Source organism: Biomphalaria glabrata, chromosome 8 (assembly GCF_947242115.1).
Source record: "Biomphalaria glabrata chromosome 8, xgBioGlab47.1, whole genome shotgun sequence".
Lineage (NCBI taxonomy): Eukaryota > Metazoa > Mollusca > Gastropoda > Planorbidae > Biomphalaria > Biomphalaria glabrata.
Window position 1 is genome coordinate 32,682,937 of NC_074718.1, and position 19,748 is coordinate 32,702,684.

At 38.1% G+C, this 19,748-nt stretch overlaps 1 protein-coding gene across 1 annotated transcript; it reads right to left on the reverse strand.

Moving 5' to 3' along the window:
• Window positions 1-346: 346 nt before the first annotated feature.
• On the reverse strand, window positions 347-3,628 carry LOC129927830 (reticulocyte-binding protein homolog 2a-like). Its single transcript, XM_056039356.1, has 2 exons — window positions 920-3,628; window positions 347-814 (listed from the first exon to the last, which is right to left on the reverse strand). The coding sequence occupies exon 1, from the start codon at window positions 3,626-3,628 to the stop codon at window positions 2,525-2,527; it is 1,104 nt and encodes a 367-aa protein (XP_055895331.1). The 3' UTR covers window positions 347-814; window positions 920-2,524.
• Between the last annotated feature and the right edge of the window lie 16,120 nt (window positions 3,629-19,748).

A 19,748-nucleotide genomic window follows, 5' to 3' on the forward strand; every position in this document is an offset into this window, starting at 1 on the left:
CTATTAAAAGTCATTGTGTTTCTTGTTTGGAATATGATAGTTAAACGTCGAATAATTGTCAAAGAACTTGAGCCACGTAAAACTAAGGTGTTTTTTTTTTATTTGTTTTATTTGTTTCAACTTCACAAACAGGTTTACATTTCTAGAAACAACAGGAAAATTTTCCAACTAAAAATAGCCGAGGGAATAAAAAAATAAGCTGCGATGTTTTCAGTAGAAAATTATGGTTCTTTCTCGTCTATTGGAGAAGCTAAGCGGGATCAGTTAAATAAGTTTTAAGCTTCATGATAAGTCTACTTTTGTGAAATTGTTTATTATTGGTATAAAGATAGACAGTATTGTCAGGTTTAGGATTTATTTGCGTTTTCAACTAGCTGTATACTGTTAAGGTCCCGGGGTTCAACCTGACAAGAACATCACTCACACACAGTCGTACATACAGTAAACAACTAGGTGAATAGTTTAAATAACAACAAAAATAAATGAATTTAATTGTATGAAACATATATGTGTATGTACAATGAGGATGACAAATAGACAGTATATATATTAGATATATATATATATATATATATATATATATATATATATATATAATAGGTATATATAAAGATATTATACAATAATTAATTTAAGCACCTTTGCTACGGCTATTAACTTGTCACCCTGGCTTTATGGTCCACCAGACTCTGACCGACTGGCGTCACAACACTGCCAACCTCGGTAATAGTAAAGTTTGACAATGACAATGAAAAAAACTGCAATATGTATTTCTGAGACGGCAAGCGACGCCCACAACTCCAACACTGGCACCCTATAAACGAAATAAACACAATACTCTCAACTTCTACACTAAAAATAGAAATAGTGACAACCTCATACAGCATACAGTAATAGATATCACAAACGAATAACTCACCCTAAACAGGGGTCCCAAAAATCCAACTGAATAATAAGTCCGAGAAAATGGTACAGACAAATAACGTTTTACGGGCCAACACACCGTCCGTTACAACCAAACTCAGAGGGTGAACTGCCTCATGACAAAGAATGACCCATAGATGTCACCGGACTTTGTGACGTAGCAAAACAATTCAAAACAAAAAAAATACAAGACACTCTCGCCCCGTACACGTACTACCAGTAGAGGAAATAAAAAAAACAGTTAGGAGAAAGAAATAGACACTTGTCTATACTACGCGACATCCCCCCTCCTCGACGAACTGGAAATTTTGAAATAAATTCCAGTAATCAAAAATCCTTTCGAAGACAAAACTTTGTAGAAAGAACAAGGAAGAACAAAAAGATCATAAGTGCATCTATGTGACATTTCAAAATGTAATAATGGAAGAAAAAAATGATGGGGAGTCACCAATTAATGAACCAAGGAGACACAATACACGTCAAGATAAAGATCCAATAACAAAGAAAAGTTGGTTACCTTGACTTTAAAGGTGACCCATATCAACTTGGGCCAAGAACCAAGTTATATTACAAAATCATATTTACAAATACAACATTAATATAATATACCAAATTATATTCATGGTAAATAAATACACATTATATTCTTGAAATTATTAGCATTTGCATAATATAAAACACAAGTTCAAATGTTATAACACATAGAGACATAATATAAATGGCGGATGGAAGTCTATATCAATCTTAAACAAAGATCAGCCAGCAGATTGTTCTCTCCCTTTACGTGGGCAACGTCAAATGAGTAGTCTTGTAGCATCAATGCCCATCTTGTGATACGTGCAATGGTAAAGTTTGTGCTCCTGAGATACGATAAGGCCTTGTGATCAGTCAGCAGGGGAAATCTTTTACCTGCTAAATACCTGTCCAGTTTCTTTACAGAATATACTATGGCTAATCCTTCCCGTTCAATAATAGAGTACTTCTGCTCCCGAGGCAACAATTTACGGCTTACGTACTTTATGGGATGTAACACACCTTTGATACACTGACAGAGAATGCCAGAAATTCCTTTATCTGAAGCATCTGTCTGAAGAAAAAAAAAGTTAGAGAAGTATCAGGTAAACGAAGAATAGGATACTTACTCAGACAAGTCTGCAGCCTATTCAATGCCAACGCACACTTGCAGTTCCAGTTTACTTCCATAGGTCTAAATATTGGAACGTTTGACCAACAAAGCAAATATATATATAAATATATATATATATATATAAAACAGAGAATCAAAGTTATCATATCGTTACCCCCGCGCACTTATACGATGTGGGACAACTACAATAGTTCTACCTCCAAGTTTGGACTTGTCTAAATATTTAACTGCTCTCGCAACATCGGCCAGGTTCCTTAACTTTACATGACCTACGCCCATCGACTTCCCGTTTGCCATTAAAACCTCCACAAATCCCACTAAACCAACATCTCTAAATCTATCTTTTAACTTCTGCCAGTTAACATTGAATGGCAAATTTTGAACAGTTACTGTGTAGCGATCCGGCACTAACTTATACCCACGGCGACCATCCGAATCGCGACGATCCGCTAGTCATCTATGTCTTGACCTTTGATCTTGATCGCTGACAATATCATTAGAGTTCACATCTTCAACATCAATCTCGTTAGACGGGAAAACACCTTTACGGCATTCGGTTGAATTATGCCCCTTTTCACCACAACTGAAACACACAATTACCTTTCTTTTACCCACAGGTTCACAACATGCTGCCGCCACATATACACTCTCTTCCTTACAAATCGGCTCATCTGACCCAGCAACCTTAAAGCCTTCTATAACTTCCAGCATGTTCTCTACTGTTCTGTGCTTGCTCAAAACCAGTTGCCTGTATACACGACTCGATACGCTTTCTAAGATCCTATCTTTGATCAACAGATCTTTTAACTCCTCCACTGTTTTACCGACTTCGGCCATCTTGCACCAATTGTCTAAGGCCGTTTTCAATTCTTTTACATATCTCCTAAAGTCGTTTTGACTTGGTCTCACGAGATGGAATCTTTTGCGGCAGGTTTCCGCGTTGATATCTGCATGGCGAAGAAGTGCAGTCTTGACTTCTTCATAATTCTCGCTAAGGAACAGACTGTCCCTTAGCATGAAGTTTCTGAGTGCGGTGGTCAGTTTATATGACAACAGCAAGGACCACTCTTTTCTCTCTATTTTGCACCTTGTTGCAACGGCCTCAAAGTGTGTTAGGTAAGCTAGGAGGTCGTCGTCATCTTTCATTCCCTGGAAACTCTTGTCAAGCCTGTCTAAGACATTCTTGTATCGCACATCCCCTGACTGTCCTGCCGCCCCGCGTGCCTCTGGCGCAGACTTTTCTTTAAGCCTAGCCAGTTCCAACTCCTCTTTCCTCTTGATTGACTCCTTGGCATCTCTTTCCTTCCATCTTTCGTGCTCCTCGCGTTTGGCCTTCTCATCACGTTCAAATCTCTCTTCTTCCTCTTTCTTCCTAGCCTCTTCTTCTGCCTTCGCCTCTTTCTTTCTAGCCTCTTCTTCTGCCTTCGCCTCTTTCTTCAACTTCTCCTGTCGCTCAAACCTAGCCTCTTCCTCTGCCTTCGCGACTTCCTTATCTCTATCATATTCAGCTTTCCGTTCCTTCACATATTTCTCTAGCCTTTCCCCTTCGTACCCCATAGCACGGCCATCACTAATAAATTGTGACGTTACCGTTAACCTGGTTTCCATGGTCTAAGTGCCTTACTGTGTTCAGCTAAATCAACTAATACTATTATTATTATTACTATGATATACTATAATATACAGACATAAGATGTAAACTACAACCTATGAGTGTGTCGTATGGCAAAGAAAGAGAAAACCTATCTGAGCAGTATCCAACGTCGGAGAGAAAACGCCTCACTCCAGGCCGATGCGTAGAAAGGTAGCTGCTACAGGGACTTCCAACACACCAACACAGGAACGATGGCCTCTAACACCGGTATCAACGGTCAATCCCCACACACTTGTCTGTTGTCGGGAGCGAGAAGACACTCGTCACTCGGTCATAAGTGAAGCACAAAATTACATGAAAGAAAAAATTAAATAAATGAATATAAATCACAATCTTGAAATATCAACACCTATAGTCATATGATGATGAGTTCAAAATCATAAATGATGAATTTAGCATTGGTACAATCCTCAATATCAACAATCAACACATAAAGTAATATGGCGGTGAATTCAAACAAATTAATGATAAATTTAACAATGTTTCAAGCCTCTGCTACTTTTGATGTCCAAACAATTATGAGAAGTACACAAACAATTTTTTTTTCTTCAGCAAATTGTACCCAATACATCAAATATAAATACAATAAAGGGGTATTAGGCAGTATATTTTTTTTTTATTTTAAAAGATAAGACTAGATAAGACAATCTATGACCTAGTAGTCACAGCCGGACTCTGAGCCCCCATTTGTCAGGTTTAGGATTTATTTGCGTTTTCAACTAGCTGTATACTGTTAAGGTCCCGGGGTTCAACCTGACAAGAACATCACTCACACACAGTCGTACATACAGTAAACAACTAGGTGAATAGTTTAAATAACAACAAAAATAAATGAATTTAATTGTATGAAACATATATGTGTATGTACAATGAGGATGACAAATAGACAGTATATATATTAGATATATATATATATATATATATATATATATATATATATATAATAGGTATATATAAAGATATTATACAATAATTAATTTAAGCACCTTTGCTACGGCTATTAACTTGTCACCCTGGCTTTATGGTCCACCAGACTCTGACCGACTGGCGTCACAACACTGCCAACCTCGGTAATAGTAAAGTTTGACAATGACAATGAAAAAAACTGCAATATGTATTTCTGAGACGGCAAGCGACGCCCACAACTCCAACACTGGCACCCTATAAACGAAATAAACACAATACTCTCAACTTCTACACTAAAAATAGAAATAGTGACAACCTCATACAGCATACAGTAATAGATATCACAAACGAATAACTCACCCTAAACAGGGGTCCCAAAAATCCAACTGAATAATAAGTCCGAGAAAATGGTACAGACAAATAACGTTTTACGGGCCAACACACCGTCCGTTACAACCAAACTCAGAGGGTGAACTGCCTCATGACAAAGAATGACCCATAGATGTCACCGGACTTTGTGACGTAGCAAAACAATTCAAAACAAAAAAAATACAAGACACTCTCGCCCCGTACACGTACTACCAGTAGAGGAAATAAAAAAAACAGTTAGGAGAAAGAAATAGACACTTGTCTATACTACGCGACAAGTATATTAATTCTGTGTGTTCACTATTTTCGTGATTTCTTTTTCAAAGATTTAAGTGTTTTTTTCTTCTTAGAGCTTAGAGAAGAATTCTGTTATTTCAATAAATTAGCAAGAATCCCTGGCATACATTGGGTCATCAGATCCAACTCCTGAAAATACGAAAATATATTCCTTACCCAATTCCATATAACACCTAGTACTACCTTTTTACAGCTATACTGCAGCGCCATCTCACACCAACAACAAGCGTTATTACAAAAGTACACATTATTGTTTTTTTTTGTTTTTTCTATCCTTCACCAACCCTCCCCCTCCCCCTTTTTTTTTCTTTTATATTTCCATACACACACACACATTTCTCATTTTATATTTCCAACACATTAAACAAAGAAAATGGTCAAAAGATCAAGAAACATTGATTGGTTGCTTATGTCCCTTGTGACCTCGTAATGGTTTAGTCTCTTGCCGCCAGGGGGCGCGGTGCTTTGTTGGAGTAGTTTGATTGGTTGGTATTTTATTCTACTTTGTCTCACGATCAATACCTATGAGGGGCAAGACAAGGACATTTTTTTTTTCATGTTCCTTGCATCGATTCAATACAAAGAAGACGTTCTGTTTGGGAACAAAAAGTAAAAAACACTAGCTAAAAATGACAATACAAGAGACTCTGGTCACTGGTTATGAGTTTACGCAGACATAATAGTCTTGACTCTATAAGCATCGTCTTGAAAAAGGAGAAAAAGTTCTCACATTGTACGTTCAGAACATCCCTATAATATCATAACATATTTTTTTTTTTTCTTTATCATGGGTGATGTATAGATTTACTTCACAGAAAATGACATTTGAATTTGTTGGGACTCCTTCTGTCCTGGAACGACTCTAGATCATAGAAATGAGACAGAAGTCTGGACATTAGTTAAAGTCGGAACGATGCCGCCCAAACATCACTCCACCCCCTCTCAATGCAGCTGATGTATCGGTTAAAAATTGTTTCTCTGTCCTGATGTTTGAGATCAGAGGGGTCACAGTACCCTCTCTCTCTGACATCCCCTTTCGTCCTTAAGGAAGTTCGGACTAGGGCATTTCAAGGACAAGTCTGCAGTGAACCTGCACCTAGTAAAATAAAAGAATAGTTCCCCTTTCAGACCTTACGATCTATTGGTCAGATTATGTTTCTTTGACCAACTGTTAACTAGCAGGTGTCATGTGGCCAGCACAACGACCTACCGCCTTTACTTCCCCCCCCCCCCAACTAAAGCCAGGCACCCATTATTAAAGGCTGGACTCTGGGGAGCCCTAAAAACCCTGAAACCTAAAATCCCAGTCTTCATCGAGATTCGAACACAAGACTCCAGGTTCGGAAGACAAGCGTTTAGCCACTCAGCAACGGCGCCACCAGAGTCCCCCCGTAGGCACAATAACTTTCGGTAAAGTTGAGGTAGATATAACAGGAGCACTTAGGAAAGAATGATTGTCTTAATACCCCATACTTTCTACATCAAACAACAATCTTTGGCTATCGTCAGCAATACCGCATTTCGTTTTATTTATTTATTGTTTACTGACTAATACAGTCATAGGGGCTACTAGAACATATATTCAAATTAGATTAATTGAATAGTGGTGAATGTTCATTTCATTTTATCTGGTCGTATACAAAACCTTGTTTAAAACATGTTCATGGTTTCGATTGGAAGCATCAAAGTTTTGGGTGTACTTCATCCTTCTAATTGTTTGTCCGTTACTTTGACCGCAGAGTCTGTCTTGATTTCTTTGCTTTTTCTTACTTGTATTTCAGATATGGAGAGCTCTCTGAATAGGAAGCCACTTCGCAGTTCATCTCATGTATTGGTCTAGTCATGTGAACACTCCAACATAAACCTGAGAATGAGGAAGAAGAAGAAGACGTTTCAAACAAGAAAATCTTTTTTAAATACTTTAAAAAAAAAAACAAAGCTTATATTTAGCATATTTATATCAATTAGTTTGCATCAGTCATGTAATTAAATATGATATAGATCTAGACTAGCAATAAAAAAGCATTTATAAAAAAAAAGGGGGGAACGACCTGATTTCGAACTCATGGCCTAAGGCTTCTCAAGCCATTACGGTAACAACTCTGCTATTGGAGAGCCTATGAACATGGAAGATTGTAAAGTTATCTATTGTTTCTATAGTCTCGTACAAATTTTCATGCTGTGTTCACTAAGACTAAGACTAACACATATAAAGGGAACTAATTCAGCGTATACAAACACTTCAGTCAAGTACAAATTCTTTCCCGTGTTTGAGATGCCAAACAAAACAATTAATAACCAATAGTTAATTTAATCATTGTGGTTTCTTTTATGATTCTTGTGTTGTCAGGTAAAAGAAATAATTGTTCAAAATTTCAACTTGATCCGAGATTGGGTGTGGGAGAAATAACGTGTACAGACTTTTTACCAAACAGACAGACAGACAGAGTTGATATAAATTTTGTAAAAAAAGAAATTACGATGATTTGGATTATAGTCCAAAACTACTGACAGACGCTGAGGAAACCCGATGTCGAGGTTCGAACAATCAGCCTAAGGCTGAAACCACTCGACCATGAAGCCATGTTGTCTTGTATGACGACGAAGGAATGAGCGATCTAGAGTACTCGTCTAGGTAAATCTCAGAAATAATCTGCTTTCGTTTTGGGATTATTTCTAAATTTATCAAGTTGTAAATTTATTTTTTTTTAAATATTCAAAATTAAACAGAAATGTATGCTGACCTTCATCTATCTTTAGACTGTTGGACCGTTGGGGCACCACACAAAATCTCATGACCGTCTTTCTCCACTCACTCCTCTCTGCCTTTTGCCTTGAATAGAATCTCTTTCAATGTCAGGCCCGTGCATTTGTTTATGTTGTCTTCTCAGCGTTCTAATCACGCCCGTCAAAGCTGTATACTTTAGGAAGAGGCCGAAACTGGCCCACAACCCCCTTTGAAAGACATACTTTAGGAAGAGGCCGGAACTGGCCACAGAACACCATTTGAAAGACATACTTTAGGTAGAGAACGATGAAGTTGAAACAACTAGAAATGTGATTTTTTTTTTCCTGTTGCTCCATATTTTTTCATTATTTAAACTGTTACATTGCATCTTATCAGTACCTACAACAAATACCAGCGACGAAACTGTAGAATTCGATGACCATGACGACGCGATTGGTCTAGGGTGACCGAAATGACAAGAATGGTCATTGATGACCAACACAACACCATTAATTCTAAAGGCCTAGAACACGGCCGTTAATCATAAAGTAAAAAAAAAAATATATATATGAAGACAGCGTTTTTTTTCATGATTAGCAGAGCTCAAGCTTTATCCTATTCTACGTGTGAAACTAATTCCTAGATATTTAGGTCAAGGTTAAATTAATTTTACAAAGTAAATAAATACACTGCAAATTAAAAGGTTAAATTAATGAACAGGAAATTCGCTTCTACTATGACCGCTGAGGATACTTCAAGTCTCTGGGTTGTTAAGGCTTGTCAGTACGAGATAACTCTTTCAACAATTAACTTTTTACTGGCAGACGATTTAGTTAAGTCCTTGTCTGCCATCTTGAACTTTGACCTCCAGCCTCCAATTCCCCACCTACCCCATTCCACCCCACCCCTCCATCTTTTGTCTGACTAACTCTAAGTGTTTGTCCGTCCCCGGGGTATTCGCTTTGGTGCCGTTTGTCCAAGACACTGTCAACATGGCTGTCCATTAACTGTCCACCGCGGCGTCAGATTTCCGCCGGACGTTGTGGATGCAAACAGTCCTGCTCCGAGAGAGAGGGGAATCCCTTGAGGGACAGAACATCCGTGGGGATGACCACCGTCGACTATGGCCAGCACGCTTTATCAGAAAACACAATTCAAGACTTGACCTCTCGGGATATGGATGATGAGGACATCAATCATCTTTAAGACTGGACATTTATACAAAGTGATTATTAATTTATACATCTTCTACATTGGACGTTTATATAAAGCAATTATTAATGTGTACATCTTGAAATAAAATACAAACGAAATGACAGTTTCCGTAATCGAATGCGCAGAAGTGATATTTCTTGACTGACTTGTCTTCTCGTAAATCTATTCTGTTCAAGAAGAGTTTAGCTTGATACGTTCAAAAGTAGCTTATTTAGTAAAGACACAGTAGACATGTTACTTCCTAACGACTAAGACAAGTGATAATGACATTGTTCATATTACAAGTAAACATATTATTCTATATACTCTGGTCTTTGGAATAATGTAGACCTGTATGTCCCAATAAGCTCTACGGTACAGCTCAAAGAACTATTCCCAATACACAAGTAGAAAGAAGGTTGAGAATGCTTTAGCGTTTGATTCCAATGAAAGCCCAACTTGTGACCGCAGATGTGTATCTAGGATTGGCCTCTTTAGTGAAATGAGAAGTTGCAAGCAGAAATGTAAAAGTCAGGACACGTAAACTGTTACAAACATCCTCTGTTACAGTGGTTGTCAAACTAAGGTCCGAGGACCCTGAGACGTTCGAAAGGGTCCGAAGAAAGGTGAACATTGTATACAATTGAAATAATGTATTCGTTAAAAGCCATTTTATCTTATTTGTATAATTTCTATATTAATAATCTCATCATTCACTACTGTTTAATATGTCTATTATGATGTATTCTATGACGACTGAAACAAAGGATTTGAAGACATTCTTTACTTTTCCCGACTGGATATTGATACTCTATGACGCGTAGACAAACTCTGATCTCAATCACAGATTTATCCTTTCTACTACCTGAGCATCTGATTGAAATATCCTCAAACGAGAAACTTAAAACCGACGTTAATTCAAAAACAACACAAATTCTGGTTTAAAAAAAACCTGATTCCAATATCATTTCCTTTATTACGAGTCATTTATACCTTAACGTGGTAGACCACTTCACATATCTGGGTAGTATGGTATCAAATGACGCCTCACTTTTAAGGGAAGTTGATAACAGTCTGGCCAGGGCCAATGGCGCTTTTGGACGCCTTCAGGCGAGAGTTTGGCAGAATAAATCGCTCCGCCTGCCTACAAAAATCAATGTCTACCAGGCGGTGGTTCTCTCAACCCTTGAATATGGATCTGAGACATGGAGACTATACAGAAAACAACTTAGACTTGAGCGCTTTCACCAAGGGTGCTTGAGCTCCATCATGGACATACGGTGGCAAGACCGCCCTACTAACAGCGATGTCCTTGCGAACGCCGGTATGAACAGTATAGAGGGACTTCTTATGGTCCGACAGTTACGCTGAGCAGGACACGTATGGGAGACGAACGTATGCCAAAGGCAGTCTTTTTTGGCGAGCTAAAGGGTGGTCGACGTATAAGAGGTGCCCCACTGAAACGCCTCAAAGACCAGCTTAGGCGCCAACTTGCCTTAACTGACATAGAAGAGAGCACCTGGTTGCATGCGGCTTCAGAACGAGACAGCTGGAGGTCACTCACAAAGGCCAAGGAATACACATTTGAGACCAAAAGAAAATCCGCTGCCGAGGACAGACGCAGACGGCGAAAATAAAATCTAAATCGACCACCTGCGGACAATGGTTATGCTTGCCCTATGGGTGACAAAATATGTAGGTCACAGTTGGGGCCGGAAAAACTGCATTCCTCACTGATCTTCGGACTCGAAGACAAGCCTTATTATTATTATACAGAAATTGTTGTTTTCCCGTCTTTTTGTTTGGTAGAACGTGTCTTCAGTGCCTGGACATCTGTAATCGTCATGATTTGCGGTTGCCATTTACAAACACTGTCTTAGCAAAAGTGTTTTTTTTATTTGTAATTTATATACTATGCATTTATGTATCTTTTTCACGCAGGGGTCCGTGGGCTAGTTTCGTCTATGTAAAGTTCAAAAATGTTTGAGAACCTCTGTTCTTTTACCCTTGTATATCCTTATAATCAAAACTGTAATCTATATCATAGTTATATCTAAAGTATAAATTGAAAACGATTTAGTTGTATGCTACACTTGTAGTTTGCCTATTTAGTCAGTATAACATCAAGCTGGAGCTTTTCCAAGTGACTATTTATTCAAGAATGTGTCTCTAACACTAATTGTGACTAATAACACTGACTAAAAGTAAACATAGGTCTACTACGTGAGAACAAAACTTAATCCTATAATTTATTAGACACCAACCCATTAGGGCTATATATCTCGGGCCCTCTAATGGCCTCCACACATCAAATTCCAAAAGAAAAACTAAATTTCGATCTAGGTTAATAAGTCTTTTTTTTTCCTTTTCTTTTTTTTTTTTTGTTTTGTTTTTTCGGAATATACCCAGACAGTCGTTTTAATTTTCTGTTTGGATAATGGCCGGAGCATATGTAGACACAATGTTGCTTGATTTCAAAATTTAATCACTAGTTTTGTTTTAAACATGGCAATATTCATGTTTTTGTTGTTGCTTTTTTTTTCAGCAGTTGAATAAAATCCATCTGATATTGTCTGGGTGATTTGCAGGTCCGCTCTTCGGCGGACTTGACAGTCTGGTATTTTTGTCTTCATATGAATCATTCATAATTTCTCTTAGGCAGGTCGTGTGGAAGTGAATAATTTTTGTGTGTGCATTTTTTCTGTATGCTGCCCATGTGTCATAGAGCAACGTTGGGTTGATGACAGCCCGATAGATTCCTAGCTTGGTACTTGAAGTCATACCTCCTCTGTTGCACACACGTCCAGACAATTTACTGTAGGATGCTCTGGCAATTCGTAAGTCGATTTCATTATTGATATTGCCGCCTGGAAGACGACAGCACATACTAAAGCATCGTTGCACTGCGCTGTTAAAAGTGGCGCCAAAACTGCAGAGGACAAGAAACCAGCGCTGGCAGGAGAAAAGCGCCTAAAAAAAAAAAGATCTAGGCCACTAACACTAGCTCCAGCTGGAATAACCTGCCTAACGTACAGCCGAACATTTCGGGCTCACATAGGTCTCACCAGCCTAATAAATAGGCACAGAACCGCAAAGCGAATTATATTTATTAAATCTGTTTTATCTTATCTTGCCTTTCTTATTTTATTAATCTTATCAATCCTATCTTTATTCATTTTATCTCTATCCCTTCCTAACTGCATTATTTGACTCAGGAGAAAATATAGGAGATATATTTAGATTTGTTTAAGTTGTGTATATGTGTGTGTGTGTGTGTGTGCGTGCTCTGGTCTGTTGTTTAAACTTCTAGAATGTCTTCCAAAAGGGTTTTAAAATGTTAACCTCCCCTCTTTTTATCAACAATTGTCTCCCTCACTCCAAATAGACACACACACACACATACACACGCTCACACAGTCTTCTTATTGTCACAGAAACTTTCCAGCGCGGTGTCGATTTCGTCTTTCGGCATGTCTTCAAGAGAATGAAAATCCAAACAAATTTGTCCAGGACTTGTGCCATTCTTAGCAGAACCAAACCAGGGCTAATTGAGACACACTGAAAGATGTGGCGAAGCAGGCCTCCCGGACGTGCCTGGGCATAGTCTCCCGCTCCGCCAAACCTTCAGTACGGTAGCATTTCTCTTCTTCCCTCCCCACACCTTAACCACCGGCCACACACACACACACACACATTTCCTTCTCCCCCTCGTCAATTTTCTTGAGAATTTAGAAGAAACTGAAGAACTTTTTTCTTTTTTTGCCATTCATTTTTAGAACAATTTTTCTCCAATTCTGCTTCGTGGACTTTTTTGTATCAGTATTGTATCATTCTCTTATAATAGGGCAGAGGATGTAAAGGTCATCTGTTCCTGTGGCCTACGGTTAACGAGCGTGTTATGTGGCCAGAACAACGACCAGCCGCCTTTACTTTTCACCAACTAATTGCAGGTACCGATTAGAGCTTGGTGGAGTCAGAGGTGCCCAAAAATCCCAAAATTTAAATCCCAGTCTTCAACAGGATTCAAACCCAGGACCCCTGGTTCAGAAGCCAAGCTCTTCGCCGCTCATCCACCGCGCCTCTTCTCTTATAAAGCTTTTTTCTTATTTCTTTCAATGAAATTATTGCTATTTAATTCATGCAGTTTGATATACAGGAAATACAAGTGAACTGTATATTTTGGTTTTTCTGAAAAACTAAACTATAACTGACTTCTTGAAACAAGGTCAAGGTTTTCTCTCTGTATCTTTAAACCAGTGATTCCCAAAGTGGTCTATATAGACCCCCAGGGGTCTACGAAGACTATCAAGGGGTCTACGAAAGTGAAAAAACAAATTGGGGGTCCATGAGATGTCCAAGGGGGTCTATGATAATAGATTTCATATAAGCAGGTCGTGACTTTAATTTTTACATCCCATTAATGTAATTCTTCACACTATATATAATTTGTAACTTAGTTAATCATTTAAATATTTATCCTGCGATTCAAACGAAAAATTGTTGTATTTAATTTCTATACTTATTAAAATAACTTAATTGGCGTATTCATGTAAATAATGTTTAACAAAAAGAAATGTAGACTGTCTAGCGTTGATTATATAAAATTGTTCATTCTTTCTTTGTCAATCAAGCGATTACCGATTGCCTTTTTTATGACGATATGAAACTAATTACGCTTGAGGATCATCTGCGACAATATCACCCAGATAAAAAGATATAGATTTGAAAAACTTTTGAACATTCAAAGATAAAGTTCAGAATAGACCCACAAAATCTCTATTCAACATCATGTAGAGAAGATGGTGGTTTATGAGTCTTACAATATCTGTTCACTTATAGCAAAATAAGGGTGTGGTGGTAATGGTTAAGCGCTTGGCTTCCGTAATTGGGGTCCTGGGTTCGAATCTTTGTGAATTTTGAATTTCAGGATTTTCAGGGCTCCCCTGAGTCCACCCATTTCTAATGGGTACCTGAATTATGTTTGTAAAAGTAAAGGCGGTTGGTCGTTGTTCTGCCCACACGACACCCTGCTCGTTAACCGTTGGCCAAAGAAACAGATGACCATAACATCATCACAATGTCTAAAAGGGGAAATTTACTTATTTATGGCAAAATGCGGAAAACACCATAGGTAAAACATTGATTTTTATCAGCCATTGTAGTTTTAAAACCTGTTTTACACAAACCCACATCTGATATTATTATAAGAATTTCTTTAAGCAACAATACAGTTCAAGGTTGCTTCGGTGGCATGAGTTATAAAATTAAAAGCTTCATATGTAATTCTTTGCAAACTACATATATACTTTTGGGCTCAGCAGCGTCACAGGTTCTGACAGGATGTAGTGGTGTGTGCTGCAAACTGCATTATGGTCGCCGGCTCCTTATTTTTCCTCAGGTTAACCCACAAAACCTTTCCCATGTTTGAGTTGCAAGACAGGAGAGTTTTGAATTCAGTTTTACTTCTGCTAGGTGGGTAGCTAGCCAAGACTACTGAGCCCTTCATGCTCGAAGCTTACTGGTTTAGGCGACAGTCACTCGCCTTCGCTCTTTCTCCCGATAGTGATAACATCTTCGCGCGGACACAATATTTGAGCAACTCGTACAAATACACAAGAAACTGCTCTTTGCGAAAACTCTTAAAATGATACTTAAGGCCATTGTGTTTGAAAATTCCAGCAATACATATTGCTATTTTAATTGGTTTTGAATTTAATCAATAAAAAAGAGAGATCTCTAAAATCTCTAATATGTAGCTTTAAATTACTTTTTCACTTTTCAACTCTCTACAGATAGAAATTAGGAGGTGTTTTGGTTGAGCGGTAAAGTGCTTGGTTTCTGAACCGGGGGTCCCAAGTTTGAATCCTGTTGAAGACTTGGATTTTTAATTTCGGGATCTTTTGGGCACTTCTGAGGCCAGCCAGCTCTAATGGGTACCTGAATTAAGTTGGGGAAAGTAAAGGCTGTTGGTCGTTGTGCTGGCACATGACACCCTCGATAATCGTAGGCCACAGAAACAGATGACCTTTACATCATCTGCTCTATAGACCACAAGGTCGGAGGGGAGCTTTACTTTTTGTACAGATAGAAATTAGTTTTAAAAAAAAATTTGAATTTGCAAAAGTTAAGCAGGGGGTCTACCGATAACCAGAAAACATGGCAAGGGGTCTACGAGACAAGAAAGTTTGGGAACCACTGCTTTAAACATAATTAATTTAGAATCTCACAGGAATTCCTAAAGAATGTATTTATACTCAGTTTTCTCGACGGCATATTTGATATTGTTTGATATTGTTACTTTTCTAGACTTCTTTGGTAAAACGAAAGATCTCAAATGTTCAGCAAATCACGCGCTAACCTTTTGCTTTGTTTTACATGTAACGTAACGACATTCAAAGGAGCATTACTACAGAACCAGAGGTCCCTTGGCGTAAAAAGTGGGCCTGGAATCAATTGATTATTAAAAACTTACAAAATACTTAGTATGTCTTTCAATTTGAAATCAACACATTACCTTTTACCTATCATCAAGTGCAACAGCTTAGAGGTAACACACAATAACACAGCCCCAGACAGGTCACAGACTACATAAAATACGAATACAAATATAAACAAGCAAAATATAAAAATCTATTTCTTAAAAATTTAAAAGTTATTTCCCTTTTTCGATATCAAGCAAAAAATGTTCATTACCAATAGTTAATTGACTAGTTGTTAATTTTGTAATTGATTCATGATTTTTTAGGTACAGTGAATAATTGTTTAAAGTTTCAACTTCATTCGAGAAAAGGTGTGACGTGTTCATACTTTTTATTAGTCAGACATATGGACAGACAGACAGACAGAATGAGTTTATAAATACAAGCACGATTACAAGCTAAAGAAACACGGAGGCCAAGCTAAGTTCATGACTATTCCACGGTAACATTTAGTGTTGTAATGAATGACGGCTTGGTTTGCATCAAATGTGACAAAATATTCAGGTAGCCGCTGGGCCTGCGTGTTACACGCCATGCTGCAATCATCTTTCAACTTCTAACATGAAGTCAATGTCTAACAATATTTGGTCTCATTGTTTCATTGAACAGAAGTTGTCCCAGTGCCGTGGTGTCCTTCAGAGAGAGAGAGAGAGAGAGAAAGATAGATAGATAGATAGATAGATAGATAGATAGATAGATAGATAGATAGATAGATAGATAGATAGATAGATAGATAGATAGATCGATAGATAGATCGATCGATAGATAGATAGATAGATAGATAGATAGATAGATAGATAGATAGATAGATAGATAGATAGATAGATAGATAGATAGATAGATAGATAGATAAAGATAGAGATTGAGGGAGAACATTTATACATCCTACTCGGGAGAAAGAGAGAAAATGAAAAGTCGACTTGATAGAAAACTCAAGGACAAGTTTTGGTCCAAAGACATGACCGAAGAGAGGCTGAGGCTTTGAATGGTGAGACCTCACCGCGATCACTTGGAGGGGTCAACTCTTCGGCAGCCTCAGTGAGCTTTTAAGCTATCGTATGTCCAGTATTTGATCTGCGTGACCGGTGCGATGATTAGCCTGCTAATGGATGGTCTAAATGACCTGAGATGACCACTCTCTGAGGACCTCGGGGATAATTTGATATTTTTAAAACAATGATCCACAGCTTTGGAACGTATTACTGGACACGATAATCTCGAGGACATGCACATGTGTGTGGGTGTGTGTGCGCGTGGCGTGTATGCGATGACCTCATTTTGGGAGCACCATTTCCCCATTCGTGAGCTCGAGTGACCTTTAGGACGTAGCGGCAGCGGCTTGTGGTCAATCGGACAAAGCCATTAATTAATAAAGGTGTAATATTTGGCCAAGCATTTTGTGATTAAGAGCAAGCGTAGCCAAAGCTATTATAGCGAGGTCTAAAGCTCACTTCTCCCTTTCCCCCCAGGTACCACCCTTTGTTTTTCTCTTTAAATAAACCAACACTAGTAGATGTACTGATGAGTTAGACTGAAGCCAATCTTTGACTTCTAAGTTTTAGAAGTTCCTATTGGACCTAAACAGTTTAAGAAATTTTTGTTAGACCTAAACAGTTTTAGAAGTATTTGTTAGACCTAAACAGTTTTAGACGTTTTTGTTGGACCTAAACAGTTTTAGAAGTTTCTTTTGGACCTAAACAGTTTTAGAAGTTTTTGTTGGACCTAAACAGTTTTAGAAATTTCTGTTGGACCTAAACAGTTTTAGCTTCTAATTCAAACATCTTGGAGAATGACTGCAGGAAGGGTTGGACCATCGTACCGACAGTACAAGGCTCTACCATAGACTGCAGGAAGGGTTGGACCATCGTACCGACAGTACAAGGCTCTACCATAGACTCAGATAGCCATCCTTGATCTCAGTGTGCACTCTTATCATATCTTATACATTGCAGATTTCTTAACAGAAGATAATTACATTCGAACATTGTTGCTTGCTCATTGCTTAGTTTTCCGTGTAAATATGTTTGTAAAATGTTTCAAATGTTTTGGATGTTCCTTCAGAGTTGAAGATAATCTACTTCCTAATCCAAACCGCCCGAAGAATGACGGTGGATGGCAGCGGGCAGGGTATGAGCCCGAGGTCACCGAGACGACCAAACCAAGTATGACCATAAAGCCATCAAGGTCTAGAGTAATCTAGCTGAAATAGTTCGAAACCAAGCCTACAATAAAATTACGTGATCTATGGAAAAATTTTCTATAATGTACTGACTACACAAATAGATCTCTCTTAATTACATGTTTTATACTCTCTTCTAAGCCACATCGACTTCGTGTCTAATTTAAATCGTAACAGTTTATAAGTTACTTCTTCATTGTTTTAAAGTTACTTCTTCATTGTTTTAAAGTTACTTCTTGATTGTTTTAAAGTTACTTCTTGATTGTTTTAAAGTTACTTCTTGATTGTTTCAAAGTTACTTCTTAATTGTTTCAAAGTTACTTCTTGATTGTTTGTCGCTATGGTTACTATACACTGCTGGTTAGTTATTGTTTTTTTATCCTTATAGTATTTTTTATCCGTGTCTGCTTTAAATAATCTAACATTGTGTCATTTCATTGTGAGCTTGTGGTGATTGAACTATATTAACGGCACCACCAAATCGGCTTTTGTCAGGTGATTGTGGAGAAAATACAACACAGCTCTCTCTATAAATATAATCGTGACAGTAGGAATTATTCGAAATGGCGAAGAAATAAAGACAAACCTTGATTTGAGAATCCCGACACGTTGACTGTGGTTGACCACGTTTTGCAGAAATATTGACAAAGTTTGCATCTGTAAAGACCAAGTAGACTAGTCAGGATAGGATCTGTTATTTTAGCGGCCTAAGGGACGCAACCATATAAATACAAAACTTTTAAAGAGTCTTTTAGAAGTAGAAAAAAATATTTCTTTATTTAAAAAAAAACACATTTTACTGACATGTTGAATACACTCTGAAAACGAGAGAGAAAGAGGGAGAAGATAGTGAGAGAGGGAGGGAGGCACTAGCGGATCCAGAACTTTGGAGTGGGGGGGGCGATTTTTTTCCAAACCCTAACCCTAACGCCCAGTAAACCCTAACCCTACGCATAAACGTGCATACAGCGCGCGCGCGCGCACACACACACACACACACGCACACGCACACGCACACATATATATATATATATATATATATATATATATATATATATATATATATATATGAGAATAAAAAAAGCAGCATTTCTCAACCTTCGGCGAAAACCAAAACAACTGGGGCAGCGCTATAAGGTTCTCTGGTGAAGTTCGGGGCGAAGCCCCGACGCCATAAGCGTTTTCTTGCTTTTTTCACTGCAGAAACGCATTCTCCTGACAAGTACAGCTCATTATTCATCAATGGAGTTCGGGGCGAAGCCCCGACGCCATAAGCGTTTTCTTGCTTTTTTGACTGCAGATACGCATTCTCCTGACAAGTACAGCTCATTCTTCACAATGTTGTTCGGGGCAAAGCCCCGACGCCAAAAGCGTTTTCTTGCTTTTTTCACTGCAGAAACGCATTCTCCTGACAAGTACAGCTCATTATTCATAAATGGAGTTCGGGGCGAAGCCCCGACGCCAAAAGCGTTTACTTGCATTCTTCACTGCAGAAACGCATTCTCCTGACCTGAAGCTCATTATTTATACTATTAAAAAACGACCTTTCGAATAATGTTGTACTTGAAAAATATTCTAATTTGAATTTATAGACCCATAATACATTGCAAATAAAACCGATTTGTTCCTTGAAAAGATAGGATACCCACGTATTTAGATTTTTGCTTTGAGGATCGCCGCCGAAAAAAAACTTATTCGATAAATAGTATACAAGAAAACTCTAGCATAAATTGTGAGTTATAGTCCCAAATTTATTTAGCTAGAAAAATATCAGATTGTGTAAAGGTTGGGAAAAGGCGACTATGAAAACGTTATTTGAGTCTAGAACTCATCTCAATCATGACTCTTATACTGAAAAATTTCGTTTGAAT

Coding starts and splice junctions, on each gene's coding strand:
- LOC129927830 (XM_056039356.1), bottom strand. CDS start 3,628: ATGGGGTACGAAGGGGAAAGGCTAGAGAAATATGTGAAGGAACGGAAA.